Source organism: Gymnoscopelus microlampas (assembly GCF_963454915.1).
Source record: "Gymnoscopelus microlampas genome assembly, chromosome: 7".
Classification (NCBI taxonomy): Eukaryota; Metazoa; Chordata; class Actinopteri; order Myctophiformes; family Myctophidae; genus Gymnoscopelus; species Gymnoscopelus microlampas.
This window is the reverse complement of record NC_139944.1, coordinates 43,855,835-43,875,897: the sequence shown is the minus strand read 5'-3', so window position 1 is coordinate 43,875,897 and position 20,063 is coordinate 43,855,835. Positions and strand designations below refer to the sequence as shown.

The 20,063-nt window shown below is 42.1% G+C and overlaps 2 protein-coding genes across 6 annotated transcripts in view; both read left to right on the top strand.

The window, feature by feature from the left end:
- The window catches only part of ip6k1 (inositol hexakisphosphate kinase 1), a 29,074-nt gene extending 23,096 nt beyond the window's left edge, over nt 1-5,978 (top strand). For 2 of the 3 annotated variants that reach the window (XM_084061328.1, XM_084061329.1), the window contains 3 exons: nt 97-272; nt 463-696; nt 3,432-5,978. In XM_084061328.1, the coding sequence (XP_083917454.1) occupies nt 97-272; nt 463-696; nt 3,432-4,409 (1,388 nt within the window). In that variant the 3' untranslated portion in view covers nt 4,410-5,978. The remainder of the gene's footprint in view (nt 1-96; nt 273-462; nt 697-3,431) is intronic. The other variant, XR_014601073.1, reaches the window with a different exon arrangement.
- A 6,099-nt stretch (nt 5,979-12,077) lies between these two features.
- The window catches only part of lmcd1 (LIM and cysteine-rich domains 1), a 10,711-nt gene continuing 2,725 nt past the window's right edge, over nt 12,078-20,063 (top strand). Inside the window, exons 1-7 of one of the 3 annotated variants that reach the window (XM_084063286.1) lie at nt 12,078-12,195; nt 12,662-13,103; nt 17,512-17,633; nt 18,234-18,489; nt 18,901-19,050; nt 19,574-19,810; nt 20,016-20,063. The exon at nt 20,016-20,063 is cut by the window's right edge and continues 171 nt beyond it. In XM_084063286.1, the coding sequence (XP_083919412.1) occupies nt 13,068-13,103; nt 17,512-17,633; nt 18,234-18,489; nt 18,901-19,050; nt 19,574-19,810; nt 20,016-20,063 (849 nt within the window). In that variant the 5' untranslated portion in view covers nt 12,078-12,195; nt 12,662-13,067. Of the gene's footprint in view, nt 12,196-12,661; nt 13,104-14,017; nt 14,108-17,511; nt 17,634-18,233; nt 18,490-18,900; nt 19,051-19,573; nt 19,811-20,015 lie in introns of those variants that run through there. The other 2 variants (XM_084063288.1, XM_084063287.1) reach the window with 2 other exon arrangements.

Here is a 20,063-nt window from a genome sequence, read left to right as displayed (position 1 = left end):
TTGCTCCCATGTATGCCTAGTGTGTATTATGGAGGTAACAATAAAACTGATTCGACTTTGGTCAAGCCTATTCCTTAGCCATGCTTTTTATCCCAGAATTCCTGTTGTTGGAGAACGTTGTCCACCACTTCTCGTACCCTTGTATTCTGGACCTAAAGATGGGAACCAGGCAGCATGGTGACGATGCCTCAGAGGAGAAAGCAGCTCGTCAGATGAAGAAATGTGAACAGAGTACCTCAGCTACTCTGGGCGTTAGAGTCTGTGGGATGCAGGTAATACTACTACTTCTACTACTAGCACTGCAATAATAATCATATTCATAATTAGTTACTTACTATTACTATTATTAATGGTCCATCAGCTACGATGGGTGTTAGAGGTAGCAGCACTACTAATTAATGGAGCCAGGAATATTATTTTCACATTTGGATTGTGATCCTGATTGTGATCATGCGTGTTCAGGTGTACCAGATGGACACGGGTCACTACCTGTGCAGGAACAAGTACTATGGTCGTGGTCTCTCCATCGAGGGCTTCCGTCAGGCTCTCCACCAGTACCTGCATAACGGCTCGGGGTTGAGACGAGACCTCTTTGAGCCCATCCTGAGCAAGCTCCGCACCCTGACGGAAGTGCTTGAGAAACAAGCATCATACCGCTTCTACTCCTCATCTCTGCTCATCATATATGAGGGAAAGGTGAGAACTGCATGCATCCAATCACATGCGCGCTCTCTCTCTCTCTCTCCCTTTCCAGTTTGCACAACAAAAATAAAACATGTAATGCTGCTGTGCTGCTGTAAAGCTCCTCATACTTATTTCTGCTGAAATGCAGAACGTTTGATGTGTGTGCACTGTAATGTGATTGAGTTAATATGGTTGTCACCATAAAAACTCTAAATCTGTTATAGGCATTTCGACCCAATTAAAAACAGTTTTTACAGACTATTGCTGCTGGGTGCTACAGTCTGACTTTGCCAATTGGTGAATTATGTTTTTTCAGACTTGTCTAGATTTCACGTGCAGTTGTAGCTGATCTTTGCTTTCAAAATATATTTGTTTTCGGCTTTTCTGGAAAAGGAAGAGAACAGAAAATGTATTGGGTAAATGAAATGCATAGTAGTTGTTTTCCACCATATCTCTTATGTTCACAAGAGGTGAACGGGTACATGTACATTCACTACATTGCGACATTGTTTACCCAACTACAGTAGATACTGTACTGTTTCAGAATGGAAACTCATTCATCCGCTATACTCAACACAACATGAATGCAGGATAAATAGCCTCTGGATTAATTAGAGGCTGCTGAAACTAATCAGTTGTGACAGCCAAGGCTTCCCTCCTCCTAAGCGCCCTGGGAAATGCAGTCAAACATTACAGCATACAAAAATAACACAAGGTACAATATTCAAGGAAATCCCAAAGTTCCACAAATACATACCGATAGTTATCAATGTACTGTTGTCATGCTGTTAAAGAGGCAGGTCACTTACCCTTATTATACCAGGTTTCATAATTTAAAAGATATATACTGTAATCTAGGCTAATACTGTAATGCAAGCTAGTTTCTAGCCTTATATTGTTTATTGGCTGGTATCTGGCTCAGGAGGTAGTAGGAAATTGGAAGGTCCTTGGTCCCCCCCCCCCCCCCCCCCCCCGCCCACCAGGCTTAATGTCAAATTGTCCTTGAGTAAGACACTGATTCCCCAACTACTTCCTGAGCGCTGTATTAATAGAGCCCACTGCTCCTAATAGTTAGGACTGGTAAATGCAGAGGTCACATTCCAGTAATGTGATAATGTACTTGCCTGGCAAATACCCCAACAACAACTAAAAGGGGAGACAATGATTTATATTTTTATTATTTATATCACCTCCATGGATGATGTGTCTTATCTAGGGATGGCTATCGTTTGTGTTTCTTGTTTTTTTGTGTCAGTTTAGTATATTTGAGTACAAATTTTCATTAGACTTATTTTCATTATCTAAAACTGCAATCAAGTGAGGCATGGTTTGTGAATCGACTGTATGGCCTTTGTTGTTCAGTTGCAGGTCTATGGTGTGCTTCTTATCTTGTTTGGCACCTGCACCAACTTATCACCTTTCGATTGCTGTGGTTTGCGATCAACAACAAGACCTTAGATCTGCAAGCAGCGATAACCAGGCCCTAGCACCTCTGTCCACATTAGGGGCAAATATCAACCAATCAGAAAAGAGGGCGGGGCTAATTAACACCTAAACCGAATCCAATGAGGCCACTCACAAGTGGCAAAATATAGGAATTTACAAATATTGACCAATCATAAAATGGGGGGAGCCAAGTTACACCAATGAAAGACAAGGACTCTGATCCTAGTCCAATGACATCACCCACAAGTCTGTATGGAAATCAGCTCAAAAGTTACATAGAGAAAAAGGAAAAACATGACCCTGTAGATCGGCTATTTCCACTTCCTGTTTGGCGGTGAAACATGGAAGTTTGACGCTTCGCCACGGTCACGCCATTTTACGAAAATAATGATTCTTGCAATTTCAATAGGGCTTCACACTGGTGCAGTGCTCGGGCCGTAATTAGTTGTTCAAATAATAATATAGTGGTATCCCTGGCCTGTTTAACTTTTATTCAAATGTCCTTTTATAATGTGTTAAATTTGCGTGTCTCGATGCTTAATGTTTCGTGTAAAGCACTTTGAATGGCCTTGTTGTTGAAATGTGCTCTACAAATAAGCTTGCCTTGCCTTGCCTAGTTAGCCTGGTAAACCCTTCCTCCGGAAATCTCATTTCCAAATGAGATTTCCGGAGGGAGGGTTTACCAGGCTATTGCCTAGTAGGTACCAGTGTTATGGGAACCGGTACCATAAGTGGTGTCGGGTATCATTACCCAACCCTAGTCTTATCTGTTAATTCCCAAAGTAAAATAATTCACACATGGGGATTGTTTATTGAATTGCTTTTTGATAAATAACGGACAATGTGAAGCCAAGTGCAGTTAGGGCCCACCAATCAGTTTGTAGATCATCATTGTATTTGCAATGGATTCTCAAGTCCAAGGTAAAGTGTTGCGCCCGTCTTTGTCCTTTTGTTCAGGGTTGACTGCAGGTGCGGTGGTCTCAAAAACACAAAACTGGCAGAAAAAGACTCGCACTCCACAAAAACATCAAGGATGATTCTTAGACAGAGACTAAGAAAATATTGTGCTCATAAAGTGCTCTGTGCTCAAATTGAAAGGTGCAAAATAGCAGCAAAGGTTTCGGTCATAGGACCTTTGTCAGTGCTGTATATCTAGATATATAGTCTTCTTCTGCCAGTTTTCCAATGGATTCTCAAAGCATGTTCTCACACCACACATCATGTTATATATGTTATTTTTATTTTAACATATTGACTTTTATCGACTAACATATTTTATATGTTTGATTTTAATTCTGTAGAAACCTGAGGCCCCATTGGTTCCCAGCACTAAGCAGAAGACTTCACCACCGGCCCCTATAGAAACAAACAAGAGGCCCCTAAATCAACAAGAGACCCCTAAAGAAATGCACAGTGGCCCATGGCCCAAAAATCAACAAGAGACCCCTACAGAAAAACACGGTGGTGGCCCCAGGCCCCAAAATCAACAAGAGACCCCTACAGAAAAACACGGTGGTGGCCCCAGGCCCAAAAATCAACAAGAGACCCCTACAGAAAAACACGGTGGTGGTCCCAGGCCCCAAAATCAACAAGAGACCCCTACAGAAAAACACGGTGGTGGCCCCAGGCCCAAAAATCAACAAGAGACCCCTACAGAGAAACACATTGGCCCCTGGCCCATTAATCAACAACAGGCCCTTAAGGAAACAACCCGTGGCCCTTGGCCCAAGGCACTGCTGGCTCCTGATGGCCAGAAAAAGCAGATTAGTTGCTGTGAGAAGGATGAGTGTGGCATAGAGCAGATATCAGGTGTGGGGTTAGGAGGAGCAGAAGCGGGATTAGGAACAGGGTCGGGGTTAGGAACCGTGGCAGGATCAGTAGAGAAGCTAGAAGTGGGCTCCGAAAGAGGGGCGGCATTCCCCACGCAGAGATCTGCACCAATGACCTCCCACCAGACGCCTCCTCCCCTCCAGCACCTCCCTCAGAACTCCTCCACCCCCTCCACCACCATGACAGACTGTAGCCACCAATCATCACCACACCTCCCTCCTTCTCACCACAGCGACCCTCCCGTCTCCGCCCCCACCACCACCCGTCCCCCTCCCCCCTTCTCAGACCCCCACCTGGTGGACGTGCGCATGATCGACTTCGCCCACTCCACCTTCAAGGGTTTCCGGGGGGACACCGCAGTGCATCATGGTCCGGACCAAGGCTACGTGTTCGGACTGGAGAGTCTGATCCATATCCTGGAGGACCTGAGAGACGAGAACATGGTGTAGCACACATACACACATACACACATACACAGACACACAAGCACTGGCACACATCGCTAAAGTTTTCTTTTGGGACGACCGCCGATTGAATCCTGAGAAACCTACACACACACACACACACACACACACAGAGGAAGAAAGTGACCTCATCATCCCTTGCTGGTCTTCATAACACCTGGTCTACATATCCTGGTCTACACCCCACCTAGTCCACACCACCTGGTCCATGCGTCCTGGTCTACTCACCACCTAGTCCACCCCACCTGGTCTACACATCTTGGTCTACACCCCGCCTGATCCACAATACCTGGTCATCACCCCACCTGGTCTACACACCACCTGGTCCACACCCCACCTGGTCCACACACCACCTGGTCTACATACCCTGGTCTACACATCCTGGTCCACACACCCCTTATCCATTCCCCCAGCAGACAGACAGGTGGACAGTATTTCTCAGGTTTTGCCCTTGGAAATGCACAGTAAAACCCAGAGAGGACAACACTTTGATTCTGAGCATGCTGACACACACCAAGCTACACCTCCGCAACAGATGATTGCGTCGTGTGTCCTGGCAACAAGATGTTTTGGGGGATTCAAGCAACAACAATAATGCAGCTTCTCCAGCAACGTTGTCCATCAGAGTCGACAAACTTTTGGTTCTGTGTCGATGACTTGAAGGCCAGATGATGAACTGGTGACATGAGAGACGGGAGATTCTGCCAAAAGTAATTAAAAGAGCTTGTTTCCAGAATGCTGTATGTGCATCTCTGTACAGGTCTATGTGCAGTGAATTTCTTTGCTTAATCATTACTTTCACTTCATCCAATGTGTCAAATCTATAGGACTAGCAATCTATATGATGCACTATACTTCACACAGTATTATCATTGACTTATTATTTAGCAATCTGTCCGTTTCATTTCATTTCATTTCAAGTGTAGATTATTACTGGTTTTATATGGTAGCGGATGTCTCTTTTGGTTATAACTGTTGGCAGAATCCCCCCCCCCCCCCCCCCCACACACACACACACACACACACACACACACACACACACACACACACACACACACAGTGTTTTGTCTTTGTAATGTGACTCATTTAATTAAAGTGGGTCGATGTTTAATTAAAGTGTTGACCACCTCTAGCTGTTCTTCAACTTTAGGCTTTAGAGATTACCCTGGTGATGAAAACCTGTGTACCGCCCCAGACCTCCAGGACTGGACTCCACAATCTAATGAAGTTCTAGATTCTAGAAGGATCTTCATGAGGCAGCAGTGGCCCTCTAGTGGATACATCTTGAAACAACACCCTCTATCCCCTAAACTCAACTTTGGAACACGGGGCCCCATCGTGCGTGCCGCCTTACCCCTTATGTTTAAACTTTTTGGTCATTTTTTACTACTTTGAAAAACTGTTTAAAATATTTCAAATAGCCGATCTACAAGCTCACAACGTGTCGATGTAGATCGGCCATTTTCACTGTGTTTTTCAAAATAGTAAAAAAGAATGCCTAAAAGGTTTAGGCATAAGGGGTAAGGCTGAGCAAGATCTTTTGGGATTTTCCCCTACTGGCTTCAAGCCAAAATAAAATGCTTATTTTATTTTGTATAATTTTATGTTGATATTCTATTCATGTTTGTTCTTTTGAAGGTAAGGTCTCTTACATTATGACTACCCACCCCCCTCCGTTGCCTTCTGAGGCATACAATGTAAGTGAAATGATTTATTTTCCTAAATTGTGTTTTATTTTTTGTACCTTTTATCCATACATGGAGCTTCCCCTCCCTTCACCAACTCCTTCAACAAAAAATGTCTGAAGGACAAACTTGCAACACTGAGTGTTGTCATGTGAGCTAAAGTTGGTCTTCTGTGCTGTTGGCCCAGGTGTAAAAATGGTTTCTGAGATACATTTCAAGAGGGTTAGGTAAAATATACTATTGGCAGGTGTAGATTCTGGGTCTTTATTGACCTTATGTGAAACTGAATAAATTCAACAATCACAGCAAGACCACAACAAACCAATCCTTAGAATGATGAACAGACATGCATTAGCTGTCAACGGATGACATTAGCAGTTATGTTTACTTCCAACAGCACTGCAATAAGTATTTAATTTAGACTTTTAATATCTCTGTTTGTCAAAAATTGTAGATTTTATTGTATATTTGTTAGAAAAGAGCACCTTCACAGGCACCATTTTGTCCCTAAAACTGTTAAAACAGTTGAAACAGGAAATGCATTTCATAATGTCGTTAGCTTATAATACATCTGTTGACTGTGATGTAAAGCAGAACAGATTATAGGCTGACGACGGGAAATGGCTGCTTTTTTATATTTTTTCAAAGCCATAGGTCATGACTATGAGGGTTTAGATTTTTATATTGATAACAATCTATCGTTAAGTACTGCTATCTATGAAAATATTGTCCAGTTGTAATTAAGGACTTGGAGGGACGGGATAAACGTGGAAGGCACTCTTCTCTTATTAAAAGGTCACGGGTCATGGCTATAGGGTTTGAATTTCAGGTCATGCTTTTGATGGGACAGTTACTGCTGAGAGTAGGGCAGCGAGGTGGAATCGTACAGCTGGGTGTAGTTTGGGTTTCATCATATGTGGTACATGTAATTGTGTCACACTGTTCCATTAGAGCTCAGGTGTTTGTGTGTGTGTGTGTGTGTGTAAGAGAGAGAGAGACTTGTGGTGACACTGCCATCTCCTGTCCAGGTGTGGCACTGCAGGTACCAGGGAAAGTCTCAAATCCATGAAACTTGATTTCCTGCTTTTCATTCAAAGTCAAAGAGGGTTAGGTAGCCTGGGTATTTGCAGACTTGTTGGTGGCAGCCATGAGAAGGCCAGCTTGCCACTGTGGTGGGAGCATGACCACTGTGTGTGTCTGTACAGTATGTGCGCTGTGTGTCTATCCTGAGCATGCTGAGAGGAAGTGGGAGGACTGGTTGATTTCTGCTCCCGTGTGTTGAATAACAGGAGTGAGAAGCTGGGTGTGTGGTGGCTTATAGGTTTATTTTGTGTAATGCTACAGTGTTGATGGTCATGGTGGGAGGTTTCCCATTGCCATGGGGAAGTCAGACATTTATTTTTATAACATTTCGCACACGATGTGTGCTTCATCAGTGAAAATACAAGATTAATGTCCATAATGTCAGAAAACCTCAGCTCCACCGTCAGGCAATCAGAGAAGGGAAAACAGCACTATAATCAAGTGTACGTGACAGACTTAGAAAAATGTTTTTACCATTTCCATCACATTGTCAGACTTATCAAGTCTATTTTCATGTCTATTCAAGTCTATTTTAAATGTTGCTGTCTCACTGCACTGGTTGAAAAATGACACCTGTATGCGCCCAACTTCAAAGTATTTCTTTTATTTTTCAACGTCTCATTATTATCTCCGGTAGTCAGTGCCGCTGTGAGGTTTTCTGCGGACAAAATATCAGAAATATATTCCGATGTGTGTCAACATAAGATAAAAGTGAGTGCTGAGCTGGTCTTTTCTTTTCTTTTTTCTTTTTTTTGCGGTGAGAAACCATTCGTCTTTCCAAAGGGATGATGTTTGATTGGTCTCTGTGTTGATGTCATTACCCCAGCGCTCCATAGATGTGAGAAGAATATATCTTGTAGAAATAAAGAAAAATGATAAATATATTATAATTGTTATTATTATTATTACTACCCCAAATAGCTTTTTTGTTTTCCTTTATTGTTGTTGCATGGATGAATATTTTTTTAAGAAGTATAATATGACATCTTTATGACAACTTTGAATGTGAACTATAAAACATTTATTTAAGAAAATCCAGCCGAGATTGTGGTGTTTATGTTCATCCTTATTTACTTATATTCATTCTCTTAAAAAAAAGGTTAATCTTCACCTCAGCGGATTATCAGTCTGGCTGTCTACCTGCCATGAGTGGTGCACCTTTGAGGCACCTTTTCTGGCTGTGTGTAAGTGAATTAATCAATTAATAGATATAGCTTTGTTTTTTATGATTAATACTTTACTATTTTAAGGGTCTACAGACATACAATAATCAAACAACCCAATATTAACAAATGGACACATTTGAATAAAAAACATACATCACTACAGACAACCCAAACAAACAATACATTAAAAATAATACAAATAATTAAGTAAATAAATGTAAAAAGTTAACGATGTACAAAGACACCTAGAAGCCTACAGCTTTACTCATTTACCAGAATTCCAACAAAATGTATTCCAGTGTAAATCACACAGTACTATCCAATTATGTTTTTGCTGAGCCGAAAGTGGAATCAAATCCCCACCATACAGTATAAGAATGGTACTGTCCCCCATTTCAAGTCCTAATGTCAAGCAGCCTGAGCCTGGGACCAGACGAATCTGCCAGTGCAAAAAAATATATAGTCTGGTTACGCAAGGCTAAAGCAGCCTATATGATAATCACTCTAGTGCAGCCACTTTGTCAAGAGTGTAGACCAAAAGCCTCCTTCCTAACCTAAGGGCAATCTGGAGTCAGGCTGCTAGAGGAGGATACATGTCACTGAATGTTCAGTAGCAGGGTCATCCAAGATCAACGGTGGGAGAAGGGGATATCCAGGCAAGTAATTGTTTTGCCACTGCTGTATGTATAGCAGACCAATACTCCAGAATCTTTGGATGACTCCAGAGCATGTGTACTAACTAACCCAATCCACTCTATGCAGCCTGGATGGCATCTAGTATATTCTATTAATGTTTTTGAATTGCAGAATTTTTTTTTCAAATGATACTTTTATGTCACTCCCCCAACTCATTTTAAGTGAGTGAAATAATAGATATAGCTAAAATAGTTTTTAGCTATATATAGTACTTGGGGATATAGGGTAGCCAGTAGCTTCCGTTTAAGAGACAAGGCTATTTGGCAATACAGAGAAAACATTATCAGAAAAACAATTTAGTCTCATCAATGTCAATAAGCCCTAAGAGGCCGGAGCATGTGTACATGTGCCTCTGGGACTATACCGAATATTGGTATAGTTTGTAAAGAAAATGTAAGTGGAAAACAAAGTTGAATCTGTCCCCTAAATGAGAGCTAATGTGAACTTACATTTTCATAATTTGATGATTCAAATGACATTCTGGTGTACTACATTCATCATTATTCATTTGTTTTGCAAAGTACTAAATATATCAGATAAAATATATATAGCCTATCACATCAAGCATAAATTATTTTCAAAAATGTTTGTAAATCCACATGAATCTTTTCAAATGGATAGCAGTGAACTGGGCACTAAAACAAAGTCAGCTCTGATAGTGCCATGTTATTACCCAAGTGAATGCTCAGTTATCCCAAAGTAGTGCCCACTTTGTTTCTCCAAAAAATAATGCCCAATTTTCCCAATCGTTTTCTAATACTCCAGTGTTTTCCCTCTAATGGTGTAGAGGGAAAAAGGAGCAGACCAAGTACAGAGCCAACGGGCAAGTTTACTAAGTTAAGTAAGGTTAAATGTCTGAAATAAACAAAAACAAAAACCATTAGGCTACTTTACACAACACTGATAGTCAATGAAGCTATCTATGAAATCTATGCAACATAATTATACAATATGTAGTGGGGGTCCTTGCTTCATCTGTCTCTCAGCTAAGGGGTCCATGGCCTGAAAAACAACATATAAACATATTTATTCATTTTTGCACATTTATTGTTAAAGATGTATGCAGTGGGGTTATACATTCCAAAATACACCTGTGTAAATACATGAATGAATTATTGCATTGTAGGCCTACTCACACATGGTAGCACTATGCGCATACAGTAGCACTATTCTGACTGGAGGGGGTTCTCGTAAATCTGTCCATTGGGGTCAGCGTTTTTCATGAGCCATGCTGCCTCAAGGGGAAAGCTGTTCAATTTTACTGTTCAGTAACTGTGACTGGTACCCAATCCCAGTCCAAGTTCAGTAGGACATTCTACTACTCTTTCCACCTCTGCTCTCAACATTAATAAAGAGTTATTCAGTAATGATACCAAAACGGAACAATCCCTCTTCATAAACCGAAAGAATCTCTGTTCATAAACTACGCCTTTGCAATCCAGAGGTTAGCAATGCAAACCACCACCCATATTAAACATGTGATGTTTCCATCAGTCTTTTCTCCCACAATTAGATTTGTACAGAAGTGTAGGCTACTGCACCTGGTACTGTACTGGTACTATACAGTAGGCCTGTAGTAGTAGCCTACTGTACATACAGTATATGGTACAATACAGTACAGTACAGTCCAATGTACTGCACCTGGTGCTTACTTCAATACAAATCCCCCCCAGTGATTTTAGTAAATCACAGGCTACTGTCACCAGGTGGAGACAGTGAGCCATCTTAAAGGAAAACAGTTTAGTTTTGTGTTGTCTTCTTATGACTGCAATACAATGCTGGGCTTTTAGCAACATCAACTAAGGTATTCTGAGATTTAACAACGGTGTTTTTTATATCCTTTTCCTACATAATGCAGGGATCTTCAGAGACTGTTCTCACATAAAATAAAGGGATAGGCGAGAACTCTGTTATCCCACAACTCCGTAACATTTCTTCTCCAAAAGAGATTTTCTCAGCAGTTTGTTATTCATTACATGAATTATATTAAGTTCCATTTATGTACATGTTCAGAATTGCATTCTTCAGTGACGTGTCTAAAAGTGTGGTAACTGATGTACAGTAACTATTGTTTAATATTAGTATTAAACCATCTCTATGCACGAAAGATCTGATTAATTTAAGTCAAAGAAACCAAACGACTCGATCTGTTAGTCTCTACTTTAGAACAGTCAGACTGTCCTGGAGAATGGATGACAATAGATCTAGATGTCTCTGAATAAGTCAATACATTTATCACCAAGATGCATGGGTTCAGAAATTTGCGTCAGTGACCAACATCCTGACTCCTGAGATGGTCTAGGGTCAGATCCCACCAGAACCTTCTCCTCTCCTACACTGTCTCTCTCTTACGCTGTCTGTCTCTCAGCTTTCCTACTGTCTGTCTGTCTCCTACGCTGTCTCGCTCAGCTGTATTCCCCAGACAAACTGGCTAACTCTGTTAGTTTAGACCCTGCAGGGGGACCCATGCCTGCCTGCCTCACTGACCTGTCTGTCTGTTATTCTGCAGCAGGCCTACTACCTGCCTGTCTTTCTCAAGCAAGTTGTCCTGTCTTTCTGCAGCAGGCCAGCCTGTCTGTCTGTCTGAAGCAGGCTGGTGAGACGCTACATTCCTGTGAGTTGTTATAAGTGTGATGTCATCAAGTGAAAAAAATGACAAATGAAAGAGAGAGCGGAAGGGTGGAGTGAAACTATGGAGCTCCCTATTGGCTGTTTGTTCGACTGGGGACCCCCCCCCCCCCCCCCTTCACCTCTCTCTCTCTCTCTCACTGTCTCTCTCTCTCTCATACACACACACACGCACACACACACACACACACACACACACACACACACACACACACACACACACACACACACACGCACGCACGCACGCACGCACGCACACACGCACACACACACGCACGCTTACACAGTGTCTCTCTGTCTTTCTTTCCTGACCCCCCCCCCCCTCTATCTCTTACACACCTCTCTCTCTCTCTCTCTCTCTCTCTCTCTCTCTCTCTCTCTCTCTCAAAACATAACCAGCTCATTCAAACCCCACTACTCCAGTGAGTCAGACAGACAGACAGACAGACAGACAGACAGACACACAACTAGCCACTCAGACATGTCTACAGCAGTGGTCTTCACGCAGTAGTGGTGAGTGAAGGAGGTTTTTATATGTGTGTGTGTGTGTGTGTGTGTGTGTGTGTGTGTGTGTGTGTGTGTGTGTGTGTGTGTGTGTGTGTGTGTGTGTGTGTGTGTGTGTGTGTGTGTGTGTGTGTGTGTGTGTACACGTGGAGGGAGGTTCAAAGCAGTTGAAGGAATGAACTGAAAGAAGAGAAGTGAAGGCTTTGTTAAGAAACTATAGAATGGAGAGATAAGGTGTTCGCATTTAAATGTAGAACTCTGTGTGTCTGTGTGTGTGTGTGTGTGTGTATATGTCTGTCTGTTTGTCTGTCTGTCTGTGTCTGGAGTGAGTAAAAATGTACAGTCAGTGTCACTGACTGTACATTCTTACTCACTCCAGACACAGTGAGTTGCATTTGTAGGAGTTTCATTGATGACATCAGAAGGGTGTTTGATCTCTGCTCACTCCTCTAATTTCTGTCTCTACTGTATGTAGACGCCTGAAAGACAGAAACACAGGACAGAATTCAGGCTTTGTGGGATTTGATCCTGGACTAAGAAAGGGCTACATGTGGACGTGGAAGGTGGAGGTCTGAACTAAGATCTGAACCAAGAACAGCCTGCTGTGAGAGAAATACAGAAGGAACCTCAACCACAAGACAATCGACCGGGACGTAAAAGAAGAGAGAATTGAGGAGAGGAGCGGAATAAGGAAAAGAAACAAGGAGAGGACACGAGAGGAGAGGAGAGAAAAGGAGAAGGGAGGAGGGGAATCAAAAAGTGATTGTTGAGGGGAGTACGTCCAGAGTGAACGGAGTGTTTGGAAGTTTGAACACAAACATCACAACACTTGGACCAACAAGAACAACACCAACAACCACAACAAACACAACAACAACATCATGGAGATAAAAGAGATGGCAGGCGCCATGGAGAAGGTAAGATACAACAACCAGCTGTTCAGCTTGTGTTATTGAGAATTCAGATTGTATTGGTGAAAACCCTAAACAAAAATGAAGAAAACACTTTTTCATTGTTCAGTCAAAATGTTTCATAAATCATTTTTGTTTATGCTTTACAGTCAGCTGCTAACAAGTCTGTTCAGATCCTAGATCACCAGAATCACAATAGACTAGTGGTAAAGATCATATCCTAGGTCATCATTACATCATAACATCATTGCATCATTACAATCATCTAAAATAGTACTATTCATGGATCAAGACTATCACAGATGTATTTTATTGAGTCTGACTTTTACTTTCGTATCTATGCAAATGTCAAAATCGATCAAATACATCTATGATAGTCTTGATCCAAGGCTAGTATAGTACAAGGATCAGATCTTAGATCAGCAACATTAAAATTAGTTGAGGAACACAATGTGTAACCTTTTGTTTTGTATACTGTATGTACTGTATATACAGTAACAGACAGTGATGACAGTGTCTCTGTAAAGAAAGACAGTTAGTGTCTCCATAGGACAGAGTGTTAGTGTAATTTTGCCCTTTGACAATTAGTGTAGTTTGTCTCTGTGGGACAGACTGTTACTGTAGTCAACCCTGCAAAATAATAAAAAGTGCAGAGAAGACCCAGACTTGAGTGCTCCAGTATTATAATCTCTTTTGAAGTGCTCAGGTATCTTTCTTCTTACTGTTGCTTGTCTTTGAAGGACAGACAATTAGTGGTCTCTGTACGACAGACTATTAGTGACATTTGTCTTGTTTGTATCTGTAGTGCAGACAGTGTTGTTTGTATCTGTAAGACAGACGAAATAGTGTAGATTTTCTCTGTTTTCTCTGTTAGTCGCTTTGGATGAGACAGATGTACGAGTCAGACTCCATTTACCCAGTGTCTCTGTCTGTAGGACAGACTATACACTGGGTTAAATGGAGTCTGACTCGTACATCTGTCTCATCCAAAGCGACTCAAAAATAAGCAGGTGTGTTGTTGAAATAACCTCTTACCAATGTCCATAGATAGCATGGTGGTTAATCCCCTCCAAACCCCTACTGTTCTGGGATCACATCCCACCGGAGCCTTCATTCCTATGTCCTCTACTGTCTCCCTCCAGCTTTCCTACTATCTGTCTACACCGTCTCCCTCTCAGCTTTCCTACTAGGCCTATCTGTGTCTCCTTCTCATCTTTTCTACTGTCTGTCTGTCTTTATTTGATTATGATATTTTTCTTTGTGATTATTCTGTAGATACTGTACATTTTCTGATTATTTAGATAACCGAGAAGCTTTAAAAAACGATATGTGTATATTTTATTCTATATAATTTATTGCGCATGCATGGTGTTGTGCAAAAGTAGTGAAAATAGCATATCTACAAGCTATTTAGTTTTTACATTGTTCTAAACTTAGCATCTATGATGACATGCCCAAAATAGGGATCGATTATTAATCGATTGTTTGATAAAATGATTGATAAAATTGATTAGTTTGATTAACTGTTGCACCCCTTGTCTCTGTATGGATCAGAATATTTGTGTAAGTGAGTTGTGGACGGCACAGAGAGATCCCCTGTGTGTGTGTGTGTGTGTGTGTGTGTGTGTGTGTGTGTGTGTGTGTGTGTGTGTGTGTGTGTGTGTGTGTGTGTGTGTGTGTGTGTGTGTGTGTGTGTGTGTGTGTGTGTGTGTGTGTGTGTGTGTGTGTGTGTGTGTGTGCGTGCGTGCGCGCGCACGTGGCCACGCGCGTGTCAGTCAGATAGATACTGTAGTGAAGATAGAGATGGAGATGTGTTAATCTGTCTGAATGACTCAGATGAGTATGACCTTTGGAAGTTGATCTCACTTTCACACACAGTAGAAGATCCCTAAAGAGCTTGTGTGAATTAATACCAAAAGTGCGTGTACGTTCCAGAATGCATGTTACTCTGTTGATGTGATGGCATCCAAACAGCTTGTTTGTCTGTCAGTCTCCCTGACACCCCAAAACAAAACACATACACATGATACACATGCACATCCCAGGGTTGGTTTGCAGGGGAGCACAAAATAAGTTTAGATTTGTAACTAAAAATCATCGTAAGCGAGCCATTAGCAGTGGCATTCACTCAGTCTTATATTTCTATATTTACGCTAATATATATATAAATATATCTGTCTAGTGTTTTGTAATAGATGATATTTCAGCACAAATGAAATTAGATAGCTACGGTTACTTAGGTAGTTTTGCATAAAACAACCCATGCACAATCTATATACACCATATGTGAAGGGTTACATTATATTAAGATCTTAAAGAGGATATTCTGAAGTTTTTAAAAAATATATTTAGGAAATGTGTAGAGGAAAAAAGGAACATCTAAAAATGTGTGTGAATGTGGCCCCAGGTCTAGTATTGTGTTGTGGTGTGCTGAGTTATGAGCAGTTTTATTGTTGCATTGCTTTATTGTGTGTGTTCTAGGCTATTGTCTTGTGTTGTCTAGTTATGTTTAGAAGGTGTCAGCCCTCAACTTGACTGTGACCTTTCAACAAGCTCCCCCCTGCTAAACTTCACACCTACTACTCTCTCACTCTGTGAGAGAGTAAGTCACACTCTGTGTGTGTGTGTGTGTGTGTGTGTGTGTGTGTGTGTGTGTGTGTGTGTGTGTGTGTGTGTGTGTGTGTGTGTGTGTGTGTGTGTGTGTGTGTGTGTGTGTGTGTGTGTGTGTGTGCGTGCTTGTGCACGCGTGTGTGTTGGCAGGTAGCTACATGGTGAAAGCTATAACCTTGTGCTGTCACCTCTTTAACATTCAACAAGCAGGTGTGACAACAGTGACCCAAGTGTCTTTGTTCATGGTGTCAGTTGTTGCAACAGAGTATTATTATGAATAATAATAATAATAATAATAATGATAAAAACGACAATAATAATAATAAATATACTGCTAGCAGCAATACGGGGGCCAAGCAATGCAATATGCCAAAAGCAATACTGTATGCAATATGTGCAATAAGCCATAGAGACAGAAGACTGAACTTGAGGACAGTAAAACAAATACATAAAAAAAAACTCCACTGTTATTTTTAATTATAAAACATTGACAAACATTGTGTGAACCTGCTGATCTGTAAAGGGTTCAATCAAATTATCAGGGAAATGGGATTTTTTAAATTGTTTTTTTAACCCACCATTGCAATAATGGAGCTGGAGATTAAATTAAATGGTGTCTTTATAACTCCAAATTGACCTGATCCGGAGATCGTCTTTTAGGACATGTTTTGAATATTTCGTATGTGTTTATAACATTGTGTTTGTGTCATGATGACGTCCATCCAGTGACTGTGGAAGTAAATCAGCTCTTGGCTATTTCTTGTGCAATAAATCTATTGTTGATTGTTCCTCTGCCAAATAAACAAAGAAAGAAAGACATTTCCCCGAAATTATAAAAACATGTCTGAGCAAGTTTGTGAATGTGGCTCTCAACGTTTAAACTGGGTTCAAATAAGACACCAAGGTTTTTGGCAACAGACCGACATTAATATACAGTACAAAGAAAATAGGGTTGGCCCAAAATGTTACCCTGGGGCACCCTGTGCCCTGCCAAGATCTGCTCTGTCCCAAAATACACTCAATGGTAGCCACATTAAAGGAGCATGTCACCCATTTTCAACCTTATCTTCATATAATTGACCCTTGTCTATGCTCGTTATAAGATAGCACAGTTTCCGTCTACTTGTAAAGCCCGGGTTTCAAACCCTGGTCTCCCATGTGGAAAGCCAACATCTTAACCACTAGCCTCTGAAGTAGTCTGTTTGGTGGAGAACCATCTTAAAGGAGAATACCACTCATTTTCAACATTGAACTATGTCTTTAATACACCTTAGAGCTGTTGTGTGGAAATAAGAATCCCCCCCTTCTATGTTGCCTAGAACTGGATCATTGATTGAGGTCATGTGATCAGTGACATACACAGCTCTATGGTGTATTAAAGACATAGTTCAAGGTTGAAAATGAGTGGTATTCCCCTTTAAGGAAGCATTCCTTCTTGGCAGGGGAGATATTAGGCTTTTGGTCGTCAGGCAGAGGCTCTAAGCCACTACTGCTACGCTACATACATACTAACTCTGCATGTCATTATAAAATCGGTGGGCTGTGGACAGTTCATAAACCTGCCTACCAATGACATCATCGATGGGGATTCTAAGCTATAAACTACAGCCTTTCTCTTCCTGGAAAGTTAGCATGCTGAAATAAAAGCCATTGTTCTTGCATTAATTAAATTACAATATGGGTCCCGGCCCACTGTTTGGGAAACAGTGCTCTAACAGATCCACCCAGTGTCATCAACACTAACAATCCCCTCAGCAACACTCTGATTCACTCTCTTCATCCCTCCTCTCCTCCCTCTCCTCAGATGAATGTGGGACAGCGTGACGGAGGAGCAGGAGGAGTCAACGGAGTAGAGAAGAAAGGAGGAGGCGCAGGGTGTCTGCTGTGCAAGGAGAGCTGCTCTGGACTCCAAACACATTCCTGGAGGTAAATATGTCTTTCTCTTTTTGTCTCTCATTCTATGTCTGTCCTGAACTACCAGAATGTTACTACTAGTTCTGCAAACTCATGAAGGAGGAGGGCAGGTGAAAATCTACGGTGACAAATTATTTTGTGACATACCTGTACCAAACTACAAGCCTATTTAATCTACTCACACCTTGACTAACCTGTAAGAACTGTCTCAAAACAGTGTCAGCCGCCCCAAAGTGAAAATTCACAAGTCTTTCTGGGTCTTTCTGTTGGTTCTTATATGAAAAGTATTAAGAGCTTGTGACTAAATAATAACTACATTGGATCCATTGGAACACCCGATGACATTTTTGCACAGTAGGCTACAACTAACAGACTGTCACTGGGTTGGGTTCAATCAAGGACACCTGTTACCCTCCTGGTCAGATGGTGTGAGTTCACCCATTTGATTGGATGGCCCTCCTCCATGTAGCTTTGGTTTTGTTTGGCAAGGCTGGTTCCACACAGTTCAAGAGAATGGCATATTGAGTAATCAAAACAGCACGATTTCAGCAAGAGGCGGTGAGGTTGCAGGTCTGTTTTAGCAATAATAATAATAATAATAAACCTCCGCAGTAAGGTGTGTGTGGCGTGCGGCTGCAACTCCGTTGACCACGCCCCTGGCAGTGATGCAGACGACGACCAGCGAATGGGGCGCCTGCTGACCGACTCACCATGCTCCCATTTGACGGCCAAGGTGAAAGGAGCCGGGGGCCTGCGTCTGTACAAGAGGAACAGGATGACAGTGACCAATCCTGTAGTGACCCGCAAAGACCCCTCCTTCAACACCACCTACTATGATTGGACTCCATTTGGGCTCACTCAGAAACTGGTCAGAACCCTCCTCTCCTCTCCTCCTTTTAGATGCGTAGGCCAGGCCTATAAGGCCATGTGTCCACCAAAGCATTCGGTTCCAGTTGACAACTAAACGCACTATTCTAAAACACTCATCCAAACGCCCAAAGTTGAAATTATGCTGCTGGCATTTCCAGCATAGTATAAATATGCGGTGCTCCCATATGGCATGGTTCCCGACTTGCATTATTCCCGGTAGGCCAGTGCCCGTTTATATATATAACCTGTTGATTGTAATATGTAACATATTGTACTATATACTGTATATATTAGTGCTGTGGTAATGGGTACCACACTGGGAACTCTAACAACGGGTACAGTGAGGACTATCTTTCCCGACTTGCGTGGTCCCATACTTCTCCTATTGACCTCCTCTCCTCCCCTCTAGGCTATGCAGTACATGGACTCACTCCCAGAGGACAGGCGAACGATCTCAGGGACAGAGGGGTGGTTGTTTCGGCGCAGGCAGCTCCTTGGACAACTACCTGTCTATGATCAGGACCCCATGAAGTGTCAGAGCCTGACCAGCGAGGACGAGGTTGGAAGGACAATGGATTACATTACATCACATCACAGCACAAAACAATCCATCATCACATCACATTTCATTACAAAAAATGACAATACTTTGCATTACGTTATGTTGCATCGCATGACAAAACATTACGTTAGATGATATTTTCTGCAAGCGTTTTCAAGCGGCCAACTCTGGTAGTGCAAGTTTGGGCCCAAAACATGAACGAGCACGTCAGGTTCGACCAATGGGCTCGACTCACAGGCTTGTGCACAAAGGTAGTTTGTGATTTATACAAATGAATAAATGACATGAATGCACATTCTTATGGGCCCATTATTATTATTATTTTACAATAGCTGTTAGGCTATTTGTAGCTCTACATTTGGGAGCCGTGTATGCACCGGCTTCTCTGATTAGCCAACCCAACCCATCGGCTTCACAGATTGATGGATGTGGTGGACGTTTGTGCCTCTACGCTAAAGTGTTAGCATGGTTTAGTTGAACTCCACAATAAAATACTGCCTGTGCTCCTCTCTCCTTCTAGATCTCCTCCATGTTGTTGTTCGTGAAAGGTTACAAGCAGGAAGTGCTGGGGGTGGGGGAGGTGGCCCTGCCCACTGAGGGAGGGGCTCTTGCAGAAGCAGCCAATCAGAGGAGAGCAAAAGAGACCAAGGATCAGGGCAGCACCAATAGCAAGGCAGAACACAAAGGCCGGGGACTAACCAATAGTGCTGCTGTCTCTACCAATGGAGTGCAGAATCCAGACATCACCTCTGAATGTGTGAGAAACATACTCAAAGTTATACAGATAAAGTGTCAACATTATTATTATTATTATTATTAGATCCTGCCATTTCATGACATGGCAGTCAAGTTTGTCAGGGTGGATAAACCTCTCCTCTCCTCTCCTTTCCTTTCCTCTCCTCTCCTCTCCTCTCCTCTCCTCTCCTCTCCTCTCCTCTCCTCTCCTCTCCTCTCCTCTGTAGTTTTGTACCGGTTGTCATGGCGAGATCACAGGCGAATCTCTGGTTGTT